At 43.0% G+C, this 22,181-nt stretch overlaps 1 protein-coding gene across 4 annotated transcripts in view; it reads left to right on the top strand.

The window, feature by feature from the left end:
- DYNC1I1 (dynein cytoplasmic 1 intermediate chain 1) overlaps positions 1–22,181 on the top strand; it is a 318,366-nt gene that overhangs the window by 187,913 nt on the left and 108,272 nt on the right. For all 4 annotated transcript variants that reach the window (XM_059728979.1, XM_059728980.1, XM_059728978.1 and 1 more), the window contains 3 exons: positions 3,344–3,506; positions 6,732–6,831; positions 21,423–21,548. In XM_059728979.1, coding sequence (XP_059584962.1) covers positions 3,344–3,506; positions 6,732–6,831; positions 21,423–21,548 — 389 coding nt within the window. The remainder of the gene's footprint in view (positions 1–3,343; positions 3,507–6,731; positions 6,832–21,422; positions 21,549–22,181) is intronic.

The raw sequence follows: 22,181 nt of genomic DNA, 5'->3' as shown, positions 1-22,181 counted from the left end.
GCTCCTGAGTGCAGCCTGATGCCAAGCCTGAGAAGAGCAAAGAAAAAAAAAGGAAGTTTTGCAGAGACTTGTCAATCTGATGTGTGAGACACAAATCCTATATGCTGCAGCACTTCATGTTCAATAATTTTGAAAGGGCTACTTTGAACTATTTCAGTTTGTGTTTTGTTAAACGTTAAGCAACAGGGTATGAAGTTACAGCTTAACATCAGGACTCTCAGGGTGTTCCCTGAGACACTAAATTGAATTAACCTTTTGGCTGCTTCTATTTAACCCACTGTGACTTGGAGAGTCTGCAAGATGTTTTTCAAAAACAAACAATCTAATTAAAACTTATAAACAGAGAAGCACTTGGAGCAGCTGTTAGTACATAGCTATTGTAGTTTTAGTACTACAATTTGATAACTGATGATTCTTTTATTATATTTTGTTTGCAAGCATATTTATGAAATTTGAACCAAGTTTTCTGCTGGCATAAATCTGCTGAAGTCAGTAGGGCTTCACCAGCAGGCAGCAGGGAATTCATCCTGTTAGCAAAATTAACTTGATATAACTTCAGTGACACCTGTGGCATTTTCCTAAGGTGGATACGGTACTGTTTTTCTAAGGCTAGAAAAGTAACCAGTGCAATGATTTATTATTTAAAAGGACACAGGAGTAAAGACGGCCATTCAGTTTATTCTGACTGATTTATTATATAATGTTGGGCCAGTGTAATTGAAAGCAGAATTTAGATACATAATTCTAAGAACTTGTCAATTCCTCTTTTTCCCTCATAATCACACCATTTATAGTTTGTTAACAGCGTATTAAACAATACAGAAAAGCAAACTTGGTGCATCTCATAGAGGATGCTTTTTAACTTATATTTGTATTGAAAATGTGTTGAACACAGTGAACATATCCTATTTACAGTTGCATAGCTAGATCCCCAGCTAATGGAAACAGGACTGAAGGATCTGATATAAAGTCTTTAAAATGGAATTGTAATATATAACCTGACTTGCCCCTAAGGGAGTGAAGAGGGCATTGGTAACTGTGCTACAAATCCTTCCCTTTGTCCAGTCCATAGGGAATATAAGTTCTTAAAGCCCCCAACTACAGAGGCATGGATCTTTAATTTAAGCTGCATTAATTCATGCTTTTAACTCATGAAATCCTACACTCAGTGGCTGCCTATACACATGCTCCAATGCATTCTAATTGGAATGTGTTGGGAGTGTTCTAATTAGAACACACCTGCATGCTGCAGTGTCACATGTATTCAGCATCCCATGTTTCAGAATGGTGGCAGGGGCGCTTTAACTAAAACTCATCGAATGAGCTTTAGTTAAATCACCTCCACAGCCTTTCTGAAATGTGGGACACTGAATACATATGATGTTGCAGCATTTTAATTAGAGTTGCTATATGGGAGCCTCTCTAATTAAAATGCCTTCCCCACTACCCTGGAGCATGTGTATAGGCAACCAGTGACCCTGTGGGCTTATCTATATCACAGTGGCATGAGGCCTTAAAGACCAAAGGGCTGAGCTTCCACCAGAGACTCTGCCCACCCAAGTCTGCTGTTTCACTCCAAACCTGGGAATTCATCAAGTTGCTCATCCCTAGTGCCCACCCTTGAGACCTTAGCTTCTGATGGGCCTGAGAACAGCTGCTGGGACTAGTCCATAAGAGCTTCTCTGGATAACTTTCAGATCTGAAGCTCATCAGCACACTTAGGTGGGTAGACCGTAAGAAAAGCATGCTCAGCCAGTCCTATCCATGACCTGCCACTGTAGTGTGGACAAGCCCTCTGTTAGCCAAGAAGTAGTTGTAACAAGTACACAATGTGAGGACAAAGGAACCTTCTTTCTTGTAGACTTAAGCTACAACTGCCTGATCCTGATAGGGTAGAGAACAGGTGGGGTTGGGGGGATATAGGGCTGTGACCTCACCCTTTTTCTCTATCAGTCAGCAATACTGCACTTCATGAAAGGGTGCAGCAATATGGCTAGTCCTCTCCGCACAACACATCCTACTAAAGAGGAGAGCAAAGCTAAGGTCTACTGAGTTTGGAATACCTGAGCACTCACAGCTCCATTTAAAGTCACTGTGAGCTATAGCTTTGAGAATCAGGCCCTGCTATTTTAAAGAAAATAATGATTAACCTTTGAGATGTACAAGTACATAGGTGTAAAAAAATGTAATAATTGGATATAAATAAATGCAAGAATTTAATCTGACCTCACAAACTTATGGTTGTGTGCGTGATTCTAGAAATCCCCTACGTACATGAGTAATCTCACTGACTCAGATCAAGTCTCTTCATCTGAGTCTATCATTGTTTAAGTCTACTTCTTTCCAGGAGGTAAAGTTCCAGTTCAAAAATATTAAATGTAGGTGCTGTAGCGATGAGCTATGACAATGTATGTTGTTGCTACGGCGATGTAGCGTCAGCGGGCATGAATCATGATGCTGATGATACTGGTCATTGCTCAGTAGCTCATTGCTACTGCGCATTAGGGTCAGAAACGACCCGTGCACTGCCGGGACTGTGCAATAACAGCGGTTACTGTGCAATATCAACTACTCAGTTGAGGGCACATGTAGACGCACCCTGTATGAAAGATTTTGATTCTTTTTTATTTTTGATGACTAAATGTTTGGCATAATAAGTTCTACAACTCTGGCTTTTAGGAAGTTTTAAAAGATGCTTTTAAAGAAAATTGTGTGGGTGTTTGTTTTTTAATTTTGTTTCATGGCTAACCCCTCAAAAAGATCTTTATTTATTTCAGTGCTTCACAAACTGTCCAAAACTATTGCACCAGGAAGATGCTGGAAGAAGTGAATAAAAGATTATGCGAAGTGAAATCCAGTAACCCTTTTAGTACAATGAACTGTAGTATAACTTTTACTAAGCTAAGAAGATTATTTCATCATAGTCATATTTTAAAAAGTTATCTGCATTTAAAAGTCAAGTTAGACAGGTCCTCTGTTATATAAGTGTTATGCCTTTTCAAGTGTAGTATTGCAATAAATGTCAGTCAGAACTATTTCCTGAAATATGAACGCTGTGTTTATTTAATTTAGGTTCTTAAGTATTTTTCTCTTCAGAATAATAAATATGTAAGATATAGGATCTCTTCTATGTAAATGCCACATTTTGTGAACATACAGAGGTATATTTAGATACTGTTAAATTCTTAGTCATGATTTTAAATGTAAAGCATGGATTTATTTCTGTCAGTACAGTAGCGAGCTTTCATATATGTAAAAGAAAAATAATTTTCACTGAAGACTTTGATTCACTTGGAAAGGTGTAAGATGCTCTATTTTTAACAGTGGCTTTCTGCTTTGGAAGCTCCTCCTAGAGAACTGACAGAGGAAGAAAAACAACAGGTTCTCCATTCAGAAGAATTCCTGATATTTTTTGACCGGACAATACGTGTAATTGAACGAGCTTTGGCTGAAGATTCAGATATATTCTTTGACTATAGTGGCCGAGATGTGGAAGAGAAGGATGGGTCAGTTATTTTTCCTTTTCTAAAGTATAAATCCATTGTATATGGGATCAAACTTGTGAAAGTTTTATTTTAAATCTAAAACCAATATGGTAGAACAGTGGCTTCCAGTCTTTTGGTACTGTGGGCCTGTGAGCTGGATCCCATGTAGGGTCAGTCCATGAATGTGGCCCACCCCCATATGCCTGGATACAGCCACATGCTGGACTGACCCAGCTCTGCGCACCAAGATCTTGCCATGTGGGATCTGGCTATTCACTAGGATGATTTAGCACATGCAGGGCCACATTTTTTGGCCCACACGACTCCCCATGGGTCCAGATATTATGCAGTAGGTTAGTGGCAATTAATGCTGGCACCATTATCTTTCCATAAAGTTCCCAAAACCTTGGGGAGCTGGTTCCGTGGGTTAAATTGGGCCCACAGCCCAGAGGCTGAGCATCACTCCTGTATAGAATCAGAGGGTAAAACATCAGAAGTTGATATATTTGAAATCTCTGATCATATTACTGCACTGAGTTATTTTGTAAAATACCATCTTACTTTATTTCTCTGATTTCTTTTAAAGCTATTTTAGAGCTGGCCTACATTTCAAGATTTTGATGACATTTCAAATAGTAATAAAACTGTGAAAAATATGAAAAAATCCTAATATTTTTGGCCAGCTTCAATTGGTGTCACTTTCTATTTATTTTGGACTTAAGACCAGATACCTAAAGGTTGTTTAACACCTAACAGTGTAAACAAACACCTTATGGGATGTTTAGAAACACTTCAATGGCCTATTCCAATTAGATGCCTGGGTACTTCTAAAAATGCAATGAGATGTCAATCTATATTTTTAGTGCTTTAATACTGTATTTTTACCACATGTAAGTACATTTAAGGTGCTAAGTGATGCAGTTACTGACTAGATCTTAAAGAGGTATAACATTAATTGCAGTTCTTTTTTATGATTTGATGCATCTTTCAGCTAATATAAAGAACCAAGGTCTTGACCACCTGTGATCATTAACAGGCCATTGCAGATCTCTCAAAAGTAGGGGTTTAGTCCTGGTATCCTAACTAGTTTCCACCATGTAACTGTAGCTGTATCCTGCCTAACTAAATCCCTCTGCAGTCCTATCATTTCAATTGTGTATAGAAGTCTTCATTTACAATCCTTAGACCTTCAGTGCACCACTGAACAGCTGCTGAAATTCACTCCAGAAGTTCCTGCACTTTTTGGAGTGGTTAAAATGATTCTTTTAGGTAGAGTGTAGACAATAAATTTGCAAGTTTAAAATGAGCCCACTTAGCTGAAAAGCGCTATGTGAGCACAAGATCACAATCAATACATATCCTAAATGTAAAGCAAAGTTTCTGTGTCTAAATTTTTAATAAAAGTGAAAACCAAATTTTAATGGGGTTAGAATGGGATGACATCTACATCTCAACTACTAGCCCTCAGGCAGACTGCAGGATTTCAGCTGCAGTTCCAGTCTACAAGATAGAATGATGAATAGTATCTAACCCTCTGTAGAGTTTCTCAGCCACTGAATTTATATGACCTTTTGTTCAGCCCCACTCCCAACAACTCCTTTTTGTGCTAATCTGTTTGAAGCTTGTGCAGAGCCTATCTTTGTACGTGAGGTTTGGAGGTCACTTGCTTAGCTGACATATTAGTGTAATTTTCAGAAGGCTACTGAAGGATTTCTTTGACATACAAACAGTAGGTGAATCCATAATGCAAGCAAGAAGGCCGAACTTAATTAGGAGATGCATATGTAAGACTTAGTTATTTGGACCCCAATGGTGATACCAACGTGGATTTGGAGCTACAGCATATTATGGATTCATAAGAACCGTGCCCAGTCAGTAGTCACTGTGGAATATATGATCTATTTTTTATATTATGGGGTTAAATCAGGCCTCTGGTCATGGACAAGGGTCCTATTGGTCTATATAACTACAGGACAAGAATTACAATCTAAATATTAAAGCAAAAGCCAAGAGGAGGATGCAGGCAGATAGATGAAGGCAGCAATGAGGCAGTGCTGGGCAGCATGGTAGGTAGTATTTAACAGCTGCCTGTCTACTGGCAAGGTATTTTTAAAACATCTTAGTAAAGGAGAATTTTAAGAAGGAATTTGAAGAAGGACATGGAGGTGTTAATTAGGAATTCCTGCCACGTGAGAGTGCAGCATGAAGAAAAGGGGCATATGTTTAAAAATCTAACAAGTTGGCTAAACTGAGGGCTGTTATTGGTGGCTAACTGGAGGTGTGAGTGCACATTGAATTAACATGTAAGAGGCCATGGGTAGAAGAAGTGTATGTGTGAACATCCTTGAAAATAAAGACCACCCATTGTTTGGTGTGATAGAGAAAGAATAAAAAGGGAAGGCTGGTATGGTCAAAGCAAAGAGTGAGGAAGATACATCTTGATTCAGTGCTTGGAATGGAAATGAGTGAAGAGGGAGACTTCATTTGTCAAGTCCAGTGAGGAGGTTGCAGTAGTCAAGAGATAGAAATATAGGTATGTCAGGGAATTTTGGGGTAACTGAATTCAGACCAAAGACATCCAAGTTGTGTAATCCCTTCCATGATTTTATCAAGCTCCATATTAAAATAAGTTTATATTCCTTGCCCCAGTCTGCCTCTACTGGAACACCATTCCATACTCTTCTGGTTGTTAGAAACCTTCTTTTTCACATACAGACTAAATATATTCATGATCAATTTATATCAACTGGTTCTTGAGGTAACATTGTCTTTTAGCTTGTCTTGATAATGAGAGTTGATGAGAGTTGGGACAATTGTTTTAGCTCTGAGAATGTCGTACTTTACTGTTTTAAGCAGACAGAATTAGCAGGAAATAGACACAGTTAAATTCTCTAAAAGGGAGTGAGGAGTCAATGATAACCAGGTTGTTGCCTGGAGTGGCATGCAGGATGATGATGTTGCCCACTATGACTGAGAATGGTCAATGGAGGAAGGCTTTGGGATGTAAGAAAAGAGAATTATAAATACTATTTTGTCCACATATGTCCAAAATGTCTTTCTTTTTAGCCCCATGCCAAGACAGCCAATGAGCTGAAATAGCTAGGATTAAGTAGTATGACAAGGCTTGAAACAAGGGGTGTGAGGATGAGGTGTGTGTGGGGGCGGGGCAGAATTTCTTACATTAGTTGTCATTACAAATGAGCCTGGGTACTTTAAAGCATGCCTTTGTTGTTTAAATACACACAGAGATGTTCAAGCTGGAGCCAACCTTTCCTTTAATCGTCAGTTCTATGATGAGCATTGGTCCAAGCATCGTGTTGTCACCTGCATGGATTGGTCTCTTCAGGTAAGCTGTGAAGTTATGAGCTATATAGCCATCTCGGGTATTTCCCTTCTTTTTTATTTGATAAGGTTTTGTGTCTTTGATATTAACTGTTTTTTAATGACTGGATTCTGAATGAGAGTATAAATATGGGTAAGGAGGAATAAAGACTATATGAAACTGTATTAGTTTTATGTGTTTTATGTTAAAAGAAATCATGATTTAACATTCAAACTATGTATTAATAATCTTACCCAGATGTAAAACTCTCTGGTTTTAACCTCCCCTCCAAAATTTCCTTAATGTAATTTAACATTTTTTAATAAAAGACTTTGTGATATGTTGACATTTTAAAATGTAGAGACTTCATAAAATAAACTGAATTTCAAGCAGGAGTTAAGTAGAAGAAAGAATTTAATATTTTGATAGTTTTATTTCTCACAATGTAGTAAATAAATCCAAATGTGAATGTACCTGACTCTAGCTAAGATTTTCAATGGAGTGCTACAAAGGATTTTATGACAAATGGCAAGTCTAGATTGTCACTGGCTACCTAAGGTTTACAACACTGAGCTTCCTTCTTGCAGACCTATAGGACAGGAGACTAGGCACAAGGATGATAGGAAGTATCCATACTCCTGGGCACCTTAAAAAGACAATGTGTAAAACCATGGACCAAGTCTTGTTCTACCTTTGGGCATCTAAGTGCTACTTAGCCATCTAAAGGCAGATACATAAATAACACTTAGTGCCACTTATATAAATTTTAGAATCCATTTCCAGGGAGATTGCCTTGGGTTCTGTCCCCTGTTCTGCCCCTAATGCTTACTTGCCATTTTATCTAATGTCTATTTCAATGGTTCTCAACCTGTTTAGGTTTGAATCACCCCTTGTTATTGTCACAACCCAGTGATTTTGGTGCCTCGGCACGGTGGAATTTTCCCGCCACATGAGAGCCTCTTGCACAGTAAAGGTTTTCTGTTGCAGCAGAGAAACCCCGGTGCAAGAGAGTTCCCGCCATTCAAATGCAAATTTGTGTCCTGCTATTGGCCAGTTCTAAATTATTCCTACGTGGCGGCTAGCAATTGGCTTGCTAGCTGTTTACAATTTTGTGCAACTTCCACCCAAGTCGGAGAACTTTGAACACGCTGCAGAGTGCTTCTAAAAGAGATCTGACTTGCGGCTGAGCTGATCGATAGACTGATCACCTATCGATTCTTCTCCCTGTCGCCGAGCGCAATCCCAGATGTAACCTTTCCCCTCCGGCTTGATTTGTGGACGGATGAGCTAGCCTGAGCCTTATCATCTGGAACAACTAACATAGTTGTTCAGATGACCGGACCGTTTTCGTCGCAACCACAAGCGGCGTAAGTAAAGTTTTACAACCATTAAGCTTTGTTGGCCTCTCTATTCACCAGCCTGCCCAATGAACGAGTAATTATTAGATCACCTCGAGTCGGCTCTGGCCGTCCGAGACATGGTGATGAGGATGGGATCTAAGGGCACGGTGATAGAGAAGAACCTAATCGGGTGCTGCCCCTGGCGCACCGGGACCCGCCACGTAGAGAATGCCAACGATCTATGGGCGCATATTGCTTACCACCAGGTGGTAGAAGGGGATGAAAGAAATATTGGTGGTTACTTCTCCGTAAAGAGAGAAGAAGCCGTAGTGAAGGAATGGAGAACTAAGCTATCCCTTGGGGAGTTTGGATGCATAATGGAGAGCGACCGGGTCTATTATCGACCCCTGGAGGAAACCTCGACCATATCCTTAGCCGGGGTGAAAGTGCGGACGGCAGAAAAGCTGACCCCCACTCAGGAGTTCGCTCAATGCATTCGATACTTAAGGGAAGGAGGGGAACCCACCCCCACGGACTGGTTCAACTGTCCGGATTTGGTGCCTGAGTTGCGGGGCCGTGAGCTCCTCGTTCAGCTCCGGGAGGATCTGGAAACTAAGGGCCATCATATGCCTAGATGGGGTCTAACTAAATGGAAGAAGGGAAAAATGATGAATGTGCTGTTCCATACAGTAGCGGGTCTACTAAGGGAATACGCAAATTTAGAGGCACAGATGCATACGGCGGGTAAGGAGCCGCTGGAGCAGACAGCAAAGAGCTCCGGAGCGGCGCTTATCAGAAGCACCGGCCGCATGATGCCGCTAGCAGAAAATGGCGCCGAAAGAAGCGCAAGCCATCCAGGGAACCCGGAAAAGAGGGGCGGAGTTTCAGAAGACCCGGCGGGGATCCGCCTAGTGACTCCGCCCCCTGAGGTGACGTCGTTCCCAACAGCCCTGCTTCTGTGCCTCAGGGAGGGGGCAATGGGAGGAGGGATGTACCCAATGCTCCCAGATAAAGAATTTAACTCTTTCTCTACCGCAGCTCACCCGATAGCTGTGATGAAGCATGTTGCGAATGAATAAGGTACTACGTGTACCACTGTTATCTCTCGCACACGCACCCGACCAGAAATTCAGGAACTTTGTAGAGAATCTAAAATAAAACCAGAAGAAACCTTGGCCATGTGGTTAGGACGATTAATAGTGGAATTTGGATCTGACACCTTATACAAGGAAGAAGCGAGTGCCCTGACCCGACAAGCGGCATGGAGCGGAGGGCGAGCTACCGACTTGAATGTGGTCACAGTGCCCACTGGCCCATCCCGTTCCCGGCGCTCGTAGTGGGACAGGTAGCCCACAAATTTCACACCTGGCACGAAGGTCGTCCACAGAAGGCTACTGCAGAGCAACTCTTCCTGGCTATAGTTGGGGTGACATATTTCTCGTGGAGCCCGAGAACGAATCCAATGGGACTAACAGCCATACAACGCAAAGAGAGATGGGCTCACCGCCACCTATCGGACCCTGGGGCAATTCCAACGCCCCTGGAAGCTATAGATGACTGCGTGGAGGTATACAGAGGAGCAAATACCGTTACACTCCGACTCTTTTTGAACCCAATGGCAGGTCAACTAGTGGGAAATCTCTTAGGCCATCTCCCACGACTACAAGCACTTATGAAGCAAGGTGAAGAAGATTCTGATAATATAAGGGACTGACCTTCAGCATACCCAGCCGAAACACTGAGACCTAGACGTCAAGAGTACACCCCCCGGCGAGAGCCATGGTGGTCACCTCCAAGAACCCCAAAGGAAAGAATGACAAAGGAAAGGAACATGTTTGGTTTTCTCCTCATCTACTCCAGACTCACAAAGACTCAGTTACGAATTTTGGGAGAAAGGGGCCAGTCTCGTCTGGCCGAAGCATTAGGATTCAAATTCGAGGACCCACCAAAAAACGAGTAATGGCCGTCGGCTCCGCCAGCGGCCTTCTCCAGCTCAAACCTGACCCCACTGATTCTCGACCATACGCCGAACTCACTGTTTGTAACCGTACCGATCCAGATGACCAACAACAAGCATTCTTCCTTCTCGATACTGGAGCTCAAACCAATGTGATTACTTCAATGATACCTCATCAAAAGACCACCAAAACGATCAAGGTACAAGGGCTTAACGATATCGCCGTCACAACGAAGGTCAAATTTTGGTTCCAAGGCCACCGATACCCCTTAGAGGCTGTCCTAGGGGGCATCAACATTTTAGGGATCCCAGGGATAAGAGCGCTTGACCTTAAAGAACAAGTGCTACAGGCATTACCCATTATTATCCCAGAACAGGATTGGCATCGACCAATGCTTCATAACACCTCCGCCTGGTGATATCGACCGATCCCAACTAAGGGTCCTCTAAAACAGTCCCTTACTGACCTCCTGCGGCGACTCAAGCAACGAGGCTGTATTAAGACCATAACTGCCAGCACCTACCTGTCATCAGGATGGGGAGTTGCGAAACCTGGAAAGCCTAAAGAAGCCCGGTTGGTTGTGGACTATAGAGAAGTCAACAAAAGGTGTCAAGTACTTCAACAACCTAATCCTTCTACTCTGCCACAATGTGTGTTTGAGATGGCACAGTTTCAACAAAGTAAGTGGGTCGGAGTCACATTGGATCTAAAAAATATGTTCTTTTCCATCCCGATAACTGACCCGGAAGGAATACTAAATATGTGTATTGATGGCATCATGTACAGGTGGACGGTCTGTCCACAAGGATATCGCAACGCTCCATCACTAGCCACTGGAGCCATGAATAATACCCTAAAGAATTTTCAAGCTTCATACTCTTTTCCCCCAGAGAAGGAATTGAAAATTTGGAGTTATGTCGATGATATTGCCATCATGGGTTGCGATAGTTCCGTAGTTACTAGTATAGTCAATCAACTAGTCGCTCACCTTCAGAGTGAGGGATGGACGATCAACAAGGAAAAGTCATGCCTACATCCTGTAGATGACATTACGTTCCTTGGTACTCGATACATCGGTTCCATCCGCCACGGGATTTCGCATGAGGGTCCTAACATCGATCCATTAAAAACATTCCTCCCTACTACTAAGAAGCACTTTCAGCAGCTTTTGGGTCATTTGAATTGGTATCGGCATTATATTGGACCTAGTGATTTGGCATTCCTCATCAAATTGCAGCGACAGATCCGTAACAAATCCCAAAAGTCCACACCCTGGACGAAAGGAGATCAGCGGAACCTGCTTCACCTGCTAGCCACGGTTAAAGATACACAACTCCATGCCATTGATCTGGGTGAGTCACTAACCGTAAACCCTTGGTTTTACCACCAACCATGTGTGGGCTGTCGTGCATAACCCTTGCGATGAGATGGTATACACAGCCCATAAAACACTTCAAGCGGCACAACATCGATATGGAGCTGTAGGAAAAATTCTCCTAGCCGAACAACTGGTGGAGCCATTAGCAAGGGGGCATGGGACGTTACGCGCTCCCTGTGCCACATTGTTACCCTTGCTGGATGCGGAAAGAGTCGACCCACATTTTCAGGGGGAGTCTAAGACCTGGAATACGCTGGTGCTTACCCACCATTACAACTGGCATTGTTGGAGGTTGGAAGACACGGTACCTGATCCAAGCCCAGAAGATGAGGAGAAGGTCCCTACATTGTATGGAACTTCTGCCCCGGCGTGGATGGCCTCAGATGGAACCTCCCGACATGGCGGAGGCTATGGGTACTATTGCAAAGCTTGTAACGATAGGGAAATATTTCAAGCCGACCCAGATGATAATTCGGCCCAAAAATGTGAGTTATTAGGATTCCTCAAGGTACTAGAACATTGTCTGACGCATCATAACGATACACTCCCCGTTCCAATCATCGCAATTGATTCACAATAAATTTATAAAATTCTTACCGGTACAGCTTTTCCCTCTGAAAATTTGAATGATTGGCAAGATATTTGGGAAACGTTAACTAAATTTGTGCGCCTCCTGTTGGTTAGGCACACTAAGTCCCACCGTCCAGATACTGATCCAGTACATGAAGTCATTGATAAGCTCTTAGAGGATCCACTCTGGACCGATATAGTCCTGCCCATCACATCTACCTCCGGTCCTGAAGTAAATCCATTCCTCACGTGGCTTCACGAAAATTGGGGTCACCCAGGACCACGGGCTTGCCATCAACGTTGGTGCCAAACCATTATGGAGCCGGCATCATACGGAGCTCGGCGCGATTGGGAAAAGGTAGCTCAGGCCTGTGAGATATGTGCTAAAGAAAAGTGCCTTAGAACCAAACATCAGCTCGGAGCTTTCAATTCTTTACAGTTTCAGGCAGGAAAAGTTTGGCAGGTAGATCTGCTGGGACCCCTCCCAGAGTCTAAGCCGCCAAATAAAGGATTAGTTGTTGTCGACTTGGGAACAAGACAGTTACAAGTCATTCCACTAAGGAAAAGCAATGCCACTGCTGTCATTTCTGCTTTGACTGCTGTATTTGCTACCTGGCAACCCCCTCATGAGATTCAGTCTGATGGGGGACCCCCGTTTAACTCTAACGCTCTAGACAAATTTGCTCATCTTCACAATGTAGCCTGGCATCTCCATTTACCGTACCACGCGCAGTCCAACGGTGTTGTGGAAAGACACATAGGCCTGTACAAAGAACAACTTCGCCTCAGAGGAGGAGGGACATTTAAAAACTGGACTAAATTCAATCATGATGTCCTCATCTCATTGAACACCGCTAAACCGTTATGGGATGAAACTAATGTCCAGAAACCCCCAACTTGGGAACCCAAGTTCCAGCCAGATGAGTTGGTGTGGATTTCAATACCGCACCCCCATCAGTCTCATCCACAGGTTCACAAAGGGACCGTTCAATGGTCGGGACAATATCCTAATACCTATTCTGTCCAATTAGAAGAAAAGCCCGATCGTCCTCCTATTATCGTTCATCACAACTGGATGACTCGCCGTTCCGACGTTCACCCAGTATCCTTACAGTAAATTCAATTATGAGTCTTTTTTGTTTTGTGTTGTTGTTTTCTTTCTTCACAGGTCTAACCCCAGAAAAGTAGTAATCCACAACCACCCGATAGTGAGATTCGTCAAGCACCAGACTGCAGTTCGTTCGAATCAATAGAATGATGGTTGTGAAGGAGACACTGAGACGGCAAACGTCCATTCGCTCAGGACTTGCTATAACACTATTTTCTCTCATTTTATTAAGTATTTTATTGACATTGTCTGTTAATAGGAGAAAACGGACTGACTACCAGACGAAGGAACTCCCGAGCAGATGTTCTCCGACCAGACGATGATCAGTAGTTGTTGTTATATGTTCAAGTTGTTGTATTTTGTAATTTGTTGAAAAGACCGGTCTATCAAATTGTTTGTTTGTACATATATGTATTTTATTGGTTGTTAAAGCTTTGCCAGGTCAGTAAATCCCGAAACAAAGATGCTGTATTATGTGCTCATGTGTCTAAAATTCCAGTTGTGCCATCGGCAAGGGGGCATGTCACAACCCAGTGATTTTGGTGCCTCGGCACGATGGAATTTTCCCGCCACATGAGAGCCTCTTGCACAGTAAAGGTTTTCTGTTGCAGCAGAGAAACCCCGGTGTAAGAGAGTTCCCGCCATTCGAATGCAAATTTGTGTCCTGCTATTGGCCAGTTCTAAAATTATTCCTACGTGGCGGCTAGCAATTGGCTTGCTAGCCGTTTAAAATTTCGCGCGACTTCCACCCAAGTTGGAGAACTTTGAGCACGCTGCAGAGTGCTTCTAAAAGAGATCTGACTTGCGGCTGAGCTGATCGATAGACTGATCACCTATCGATTCTTCTCCCCGTCGCCGAGCGCAATCCCAGATGTAACCTTTCCCCGCCGGCTTGATTTGTGGACGGATGAGCTAGCCTGAGCCTTATCATCTGGAACAACTAACATAGTTGTTCAGACAACCAAACCGTTTTCGTCGCAACCACAAGCGGCGTAAGTAAAGTTTTACAACCATTAAGCTTTGTCGGCCTCTCTATTCACCAGCCTGCCCAGAGAAAGAGTAATTATTAGATCACCTCGAGTCGGCTCTGGCCGTCCGAGACAGTTATTCTTAAAGCACCCCTCAGGAAGTGCTAGCTCTTAGTTTTCACTCATTTTTTGACTACAGAAAAATACTGGAGCAGTTTTTCTGTTGCAAAGAATTCAGTAAGGACACAACAGGTCAGAATGTTTTTAACATCATGGATTCCTTTATGAAATTTCTGGATCCATCTTGTTTTGCACACCTAACAGTACTTACATTATGTAACACCCTGGGGCACCATTGAAAGGATCTCACGGCACCCCAGATGCCATGGCAACCTGATTGAGAATCTCTGGTCAATTTAATTCAAGAAACTGCACTGGGGGCACTTTCTTGGCAGCCTGGCTGATGAGCTAGCTTCAATAGCAATATTGAGGGTGTTCTTTATCCCATGATATAGTGCTTAGAGCACTTTTCTAAAAGCGAGAAATGTAAGTTCAAACCTCCTGTGGGTGAAAGAGGGCCAAGAACCCAGGTCTCCCATTCTTTGTATAAATATCTGAATGATTAGGATTGGGTTGAAACAGGAGGTTTCAACCTTTTTTGGCTGTGTACTCCTTTACCTGCAAAATATGGCTGCTTTTACCCCTTACACTCAATGTATCTCTATTAACATCAACATGTGACAATGCCATTATTCACTGTGTGTTGACCAATCAGAAGCTCTACTGCCATTATTAAAATTTAGGCAAGTACCCTTTGACAAAGTGTTGTGTGTACCCCCACGATACTTATTCCCAATTTGAAAACCACTGGACTAAAATATGGATGGGTTCTTCTCCAGTTGTTTTTTGCTGACTGAAGTTTCTGGGATTTATATGGAATGAGACACTTTCCCAGGTGAATAAGATTGCAGCAGAGCATAAGTGGATATAGTGGATCACTTTGAAACGTTCTCAGATAGACAAATCTAGTCATGCAAGTAGGAATAGGATCTAACATCTGTATAAGTGCCACTAAAATATCACTAGACATAGAGTGACCATATGTCCCAGATTGGCTGGGGGAGTCCTGGATTTTAAAGGCTGTCTCAGCATCCTGGGCATTGGAGAAAATTTAAACAAAAGTACTAGATTAGTGGGAACCTGGGAGTCGTGGGGTTCTGTGTGTGTGTGTGATGCTGTCCTGCCTGCCCCACTCTTGGGAGCTGTGCGGTGGAGAGACAGACAGACAGAGTGAGAGTGAGTGAGTGTGTGTGTGTGGGGGCAGACGAGGGGGTGGGGACAGTGGGCAAGGGACAAAACAGCTGTCAGGATGCTCTGGGGAGCATAGGCACCGACTTTTATTTTTGCAGGGGGGGGCGGGGGGGAGAGGGGGTTGTTCTAAAATGATGGACATGTGAAAAGTTTTACACGTTTCATAGATTTCATAGACATTAGGGCTGGAAGGGACCTCGGAAGATCATCGAGTCCAGCCCCCCGCCCAAAGGGCAGGACGTCAGCTGGGGTCATAGGATCCCAGCAAGATAAGCATCCAGTTTCATCTTGAAGGTGTTCAATGAAGGCGCTTGAACAACCTCCGGCGGCAGGCTGTTCCAGACCTTGGGGGCTCGTACAGTAAAGAAATTCTTCCTTATGTCCAGCCTGAAACGATCTTGTAGTAGTTTGTGACCATTCGTCCTCGTCATCCCTTGGGGCGCTCTGGTGAACAAACGTTCCCCCAGATACTGGTGATCACCCCTGATAAACTTGTAGGTGGCCATCAGATCACCCCTGAGCCTGCGCTTTTCCAGGCTAAAGAGCCCCAGGGCTCTCAGCCTGTCATCGTAGGGTCTGCTTCCCTGACCCCTGATCATGCGCGTGGCTCTTCTCTGGACTCTCTCAAGCTTCTCCACATCCTTTTTGAATTGTGGAGCCCAAAACTGGACGCAGTACTCCAGCTGCGGCCTCACTAAGGCCGAGTACAGGGGGAGAATGACGTCCCGGGATTTGCTTGAGAAGCATCTATGGATGCAAGCCAGCGTTTTGGTCGCTTTACTAGCCGCAGCATCGCATTGCAGGCTCATGTTCATCTTGTGGTCAATGATGACCCCCAAGTCTCTTTCTTCCATAGTGCTAACCAACATAGCACTGCCGAGCCTATAAGGATGCTGCGGGTTTTTCTTCCCAACGTGGAGAACCTTGCATTTATCGGCATTGAACACCATCAGATTTTCATCTGCCCACTTGTTGAGCCTGTCCAGGTCAGCCTGGATCACCCGCCTGTCTTCTGGCGTGGATGCTTTGCCCCAAAGTTTGGTGTCATCGGCGAACTTGGCCAGTCCGCTTCTGACTCCAGTGTCCACATCGTTAATGAAGATGTTGAACAGTATGGGTCCAAGGACAGAGCCCTGGGGGACCCCACTGGTCACAGGACACCACGATGAGTGACTTCCATCAATTACTACCCTCTGGGTCCGACCCCAGAGCCAATTTTCCAGCCAGTGGATCGTGGGGGACCCAAGGCGACAATTGGCCAGTTTCTCCAAGAGACGATCATGGGACACCAGATCGAAGGCTTTTTTGAAGTCAAGATATATGACATCAATCTCATCTCCCTTGTCCAGGTGATAGGTCACCTGGTCGTAGAAGGAAATGAGATTGGTCAAGCAAGACCTACCCGCAACAAACCCGTGCTGGCTATCCCTTAAGATGTTGGCGTCGGCCAGTCCATGTTTCAGTTGCTAGCCCTCTTCCCAAAGAGGTCCAGGGCCCTCAGGCCCCCATGTATTCAGCACCTCTGCTAGGGAGCACAGTGCCTTTGTCACTGGAGTCAGGGCTGTGGACTAAGGCTATGGCTGGGGCCAGGGGCAAAGTGCCGATTGGACTTGGGGTGCTGCACAGGCTCTGTCTGCCCCACATTGACTCATGGCTCTGGCCCCATCCCAGCACCTATAGCCACATCCTGGCCATGCAGCCCCAGGCTGGGCTGGCCTGGGGCAGGCCAGCTGCATTGCAGCTCCCACAGGAAAAGCCCAGCCTGGCCCTACTGAACCCTTCCCTAACTGGGGAAGGGGATGTGAGGCTGGGGCTGCATGGCCTCGATGCGGCTGAGGTGCCAGGACAGGGCCAGACCTGGGAGTAAGACAGAGCTCGCAAAGTGTCCCCAGCCAGGCTGGTGGCCTGCCCCCACCCCCGGCACCAGCTTGTCGCCCCCGTGAAAAAGGCACCATGCTCCCCAGTGTGTCCTGGCTCCAGCCTGCAGCCCTGGCTTTGGTGACAAAGGCACTACACTCCTAACACCTGCTCCAGCCCGGTCTGCTGCCACACAGTGCCCTGGCACACGTGTATGTGCGCGCACGTGTGTATGTTCTAGATTTCCCCTTTTCCCCTCCTGGATTTTCCTAAAATAATTATGGTCACCCTAACTAGACAGCTGAGTAGTTATTCGGTGTTTAAAGATGGAGTAGGATTTGGTCCTGTGTGTCTAAAGGTTGAAGTAGATGGATCATGTATGTTGATCAGGATGAGGCAGTGGACATATTCTAACCAGCAACAATTTTCTCTCTATCCTCCTAACCTCACAATAAGACCATCTTTGGCTCCTCCATGCTTGCAGGGCTTTCTGTACTTAAAATGGCAGTTGCTGGGTGAGAGGAAACTGTGAATTAGGGGGCAGTTAGACGGAAAGGGGAATAATGCTGTTTAACATCAGGCAGCCTAAATAATGGAAGTGTTATGTGCCACATAGGCTATAGACTTGGATACATGGTCTGAGATGCTTACTGAATTGTGAGATGTAATCTCATCTGCATGTGCAGGGAATGTTTTCTGCTATTATATTACACTCCTTATTTATCAAATTAAAAATTCTTCCCTGTACTCTCATACATAATATCAATTTTGCAACAGGTATGTACTGGCATGATGTGGGTGGCCTTTAAGCGCATATGGATTTCCACAGAAATCAAATGTCAGCCTGAGGAAATGCTTATCTTAGGTTTTTCACTTGTTCAGGGGCTGGAAATTACATGGGATCCTTATCTGGTATTTTCCAAGCAGGCAGCTTTTACTGTATTCCCAGGACAGCAAGATAAAGCCGACTTAGAAGAGAACTGCCAAATGTGATTGTTCAGACCCTCAGGCACACAAGCATGTTCTACTTCCCACCTCTTTATTCTAGGGTGGCCCCGCCTCACCTTCCTCTCCCATTAACTCCTCAGCCTTTCTGTCTTTGGTACAAGAAGCCTGAGCTATTCTCAGTGCAGTCCCACATTAGATTGGAAGGGGGCACTATGGCTCCTTTTGTCATCTTTTTCTTGTGTATGTAACAGGGGGAACAGGAGCAGGACTGATGTCTCACCTAGGAGAGAGCCTCCACACACTCAGACCCATCCCATAATTATATAGTGTCCAGTGTACCAAAGGGTACTTGAGCAATTTGAATATATTGCTCAGTATAATAAATAAATAGATAAACAAACACACACACAAATGAACAAATAAATATTGAGCAGCAGAACATATTGCTCGGTATGCTGAGCCGCAGAATATGTTGCTCCTTTTTTTCTCGGATAAAGCTATTTCTTCTAAATCTCCTTGAGGAAAATAGAAGCTTAATCAAAGAAAAAGTTTAGAAAGGAACTAGATGCCTTGATTAAATAAATTATCCCTAGTTACATCTAAAATTAAGTCCAGCGTGTGTGGGATCATTCATATAATTAAAGCTAACCCAGTAAAGCTCTGATTCTTTTGCAGAAAGGAGGGTAAAAATCCTTACTCAAGTTTTTGTTTAGACAATGCTCAAAAGCTTCAATTTAAACTTAAAGAAGGGGAATCACCTTATTCAAAACAAGGTTGTCTCAGCTAGTACAAAGTTAAAACCAAGATAAAAGATGCAGAATTCCTAAAAACGGTTCCTCTTCCTTCTTGACACCCATGTGACATCACCTCAGCTCCAGGTCAAATGCATCTAGCCAAGATGAAAGTGTGGTGCTTCACATTACAATATTTCTGTACTACTTCCAATAGCAGTTACAAGACTGTTAGACAACTGTTACAGACTTCCCCAAACACTGTAAACATATATAGACAGAGTAAGTGAAGAAATGGCGCAATTCATGCAGTAAGAGTGTAACTTTGCACAACTACCAAACAAGGTAAGTTTACCATCAAGTCAAAATTTCTCATAACAGAGGTTGAGCAACCCAGTGTGATACCAGTGGTTGAATATTTAATCTCAAGTTAGTGCCTACACTAAATGCCTAAAGTTAATGCAAATATACATGCAAACCAATGCTATTCAAGCCTGAATTAGTTTGTATCCAAATATGTTACTATGAAGTCAGTAGGACATCTCCAGTTGAGTTCTAGGGAGAATGACCTCGCCCCATATAGACAACTGTGTAAGTAAACAGGAATTTAAGGTACATAGTTAAGGCACTTTTATATTTCTGCCAATCTGGAAGGGCTGATAATATAAAGCAGATCAGCCTTCAGGCTACAATACTTTGTGCTGGATGCCAATGGTCCTTAAAGGATATTAGTAGGTAGAATAGCTAGGATGTAGGGACAAACCAGCTGTCAACTTGACCCCAGGACACCCCATACACTAGGGATGAGAGAAGAAATGGGGTAACAGTATCTATAGCCACCTATGTCACCCAAGGATTCCCTCACACATGGGGAAATGGATCCAGAATCTGGCTTCTATTCAACTTAGAAATGATAAAGTTGGAATACAAACATAACCAGATGTAAAATGTACAGAAAGAAGGAATTCCGTCAGCTGCCTTTAGTGACTCTTAGAATTCATTTGGCCTGTTATCTTTAGAAAAACTAAAGCTGTCCTGAAAAGCTATTTCTCCCACCACTACAGTGGTAAGTGATTTGGGAGTAAGCTACCTGAGAGAGACAGAGCCTGGTTTGGTACTTTCGTTGTAGAGATCAAAAGAAAACCTTGAGCTAAAATATTTTTCAGTTAAAAGTCTAGTATTTCAGTTAAATGTTGTCAGCATTCTCTACGAGGCCCCTGCTCTCTGAATCTCATTGGTCTTGTGGAATATGCTAACCTGCACATATCATAAATCCCACCTTTTTTATTTTGAGCAGTTGACTTCAGGGTTAGGGATTTTTTGAGGAGTTGGAAATTGGACCTGTCTGGTTCGATGAGGAGGGTGGGGCAGTTTGGTCACTTTATAATTTGCTCTTGCTACTTAATGCATGTTTTCCAAATAATGTAAAACATGCCCAAAACAATTTGGAACGTAGACATGGAACAAAGCACCCAGAGCAATTTGAAATATAAATATATTTGCATAGTTGTGTACTTATTCACCCATATGCTAGTTGCAAAGTAAGATTAGGTTGGATTGGGTTGTCTACATTCCTGGTATAACTACACTAAAGTCAGTGGAATTGTATTGCATTATACTCTGCTTAAATTAGTGTTATGTATGATATTTTAAAACAATATAACGTAATCAAAATAATCTAAAATTCTAAGTCATCATATATAGCTTGTTTGAGCCTGTTTATATATTAGAAAATACGGATCTGAGTTTGCAGAGTGATGGGCACTTTCAAATCCTGTTGAATCAATGGAATTTGATGGCATTCTGTACTTCACAAGATGACCTTAGCATCATGTAAAATTGGGTCCTATGTGAAGAAAGTTTTCATTTGTTATTACACTATAGTATAGGTTTGCAGCAGGTATCATTCTGAAATAGGAAAGAAACATTTCTAACACGTGAAAGATTTGAAATTCAGGATAAAAAACGATCCACTCTGATTATTTTGTGATGATGATAATATCAAAATCAGTGACAGCAATGGTAGTGTGGTGTGAGGAAGGAAATGATTTAAACCTTCAAGTTAAATTTCTACAGGTTGTCATTTTTCCATGCTAGAATTAAAAGAGACTGTTTTACAGCAGAATTTGAATATCTGAACATTTTTTTTAGTTATTCTGTCTCAATAATTATCTAGAATAAATATAAACTACATTGTTCATTGTGGCATCTGAGAATACACTGTTATGGAGCCAAGACAAAGAGGTCTTTAAGGATTTTCGTAATAAAATATAACACCATAATGTAGCCAAATAGTATGACGGAAGTGGTGTGTGTTGTTATTAAAACCAGATACACAATACCACATGTAGTGTGAAAAATTATTGCTTCTGTCTCATATGATTTCACATATCTTCTTCATTCTAAAAACAGAATCTAAGCGTCCTGCATGGTTTCTTCTTTCTAGTACCCAGAGTTGATGGTTGCTTCTTATAATAATAACGAAGATGCTCCACATGAGCCTGATGGGGTGGCCTTGGTCTGGAACATGAAGTTTAAGAAGACCACACCAGAATATGTTTTCCACTGCCAGGTAAGATACAGTAAGCCATCCATTTCATGCTAGATAAGACAGCGTTTACTATGCAGTGGATCTTCCCACTGTTTAGATAAAGAGACCAAGGTTAAAAATAGGCAATTTTGGAAAAAGTGCAGGCAGAGACTAATGTTTTTAGAAGGCATCAATCCTCCTAAAACAATAAGGCATCCCTGCCGGGGACTGTGTGTCATTCTCTGTCTATTTAAAACAATCCCTAAGAGAATTAACTTATAAAGACCTTGCACTTATGAAGTAACTGTGGCATGCCACTTCCTCATCCAGGCAGCAACGTATGCTTTCCCACCCACGTTCACTTCCTCACAACCCCTGTATTCCAAGCTGTCTACTCTTGCTTCGGTGTTGTCCAATGTGATTTTTCAGCTTTGAAATTAATAACTGCACAGTGCATTTCTGAATGTTTGCCTTGATAGCTTGGTAAAAAATGATCCAAACAATCTGAGGAGATTTCTCTATCGATTTGACTATCCTGCAGGCTACCAAGCTACCATTTAACTTCACTCAGTTCTACTGTATGAGCAAGTTATGCTAGGAGTCTATCAATAATGCAAAAATAATTGGGTGCTTCATTTCCTTTTGTCTATTTATATTTCTTGCCCCATTGTTTTT

This window comes from Alligator mississippiensis, chromosome 5 (assembly GCF_030867095.1).
Source record: "Alligator mississippiensis isolate rAllMis1 chromosome 5, rAllMis1, whole genome shotgun sequence".
Classification (NCBI taxonomy): Eukaryota; Metazoa; Chordata; order Crocodylia; family Alligatoridae; genus Alligator; species Alligator mississippiensis.
This window is presented reverse-complemented; position numbering and strand designations above follow the sequence as displayed.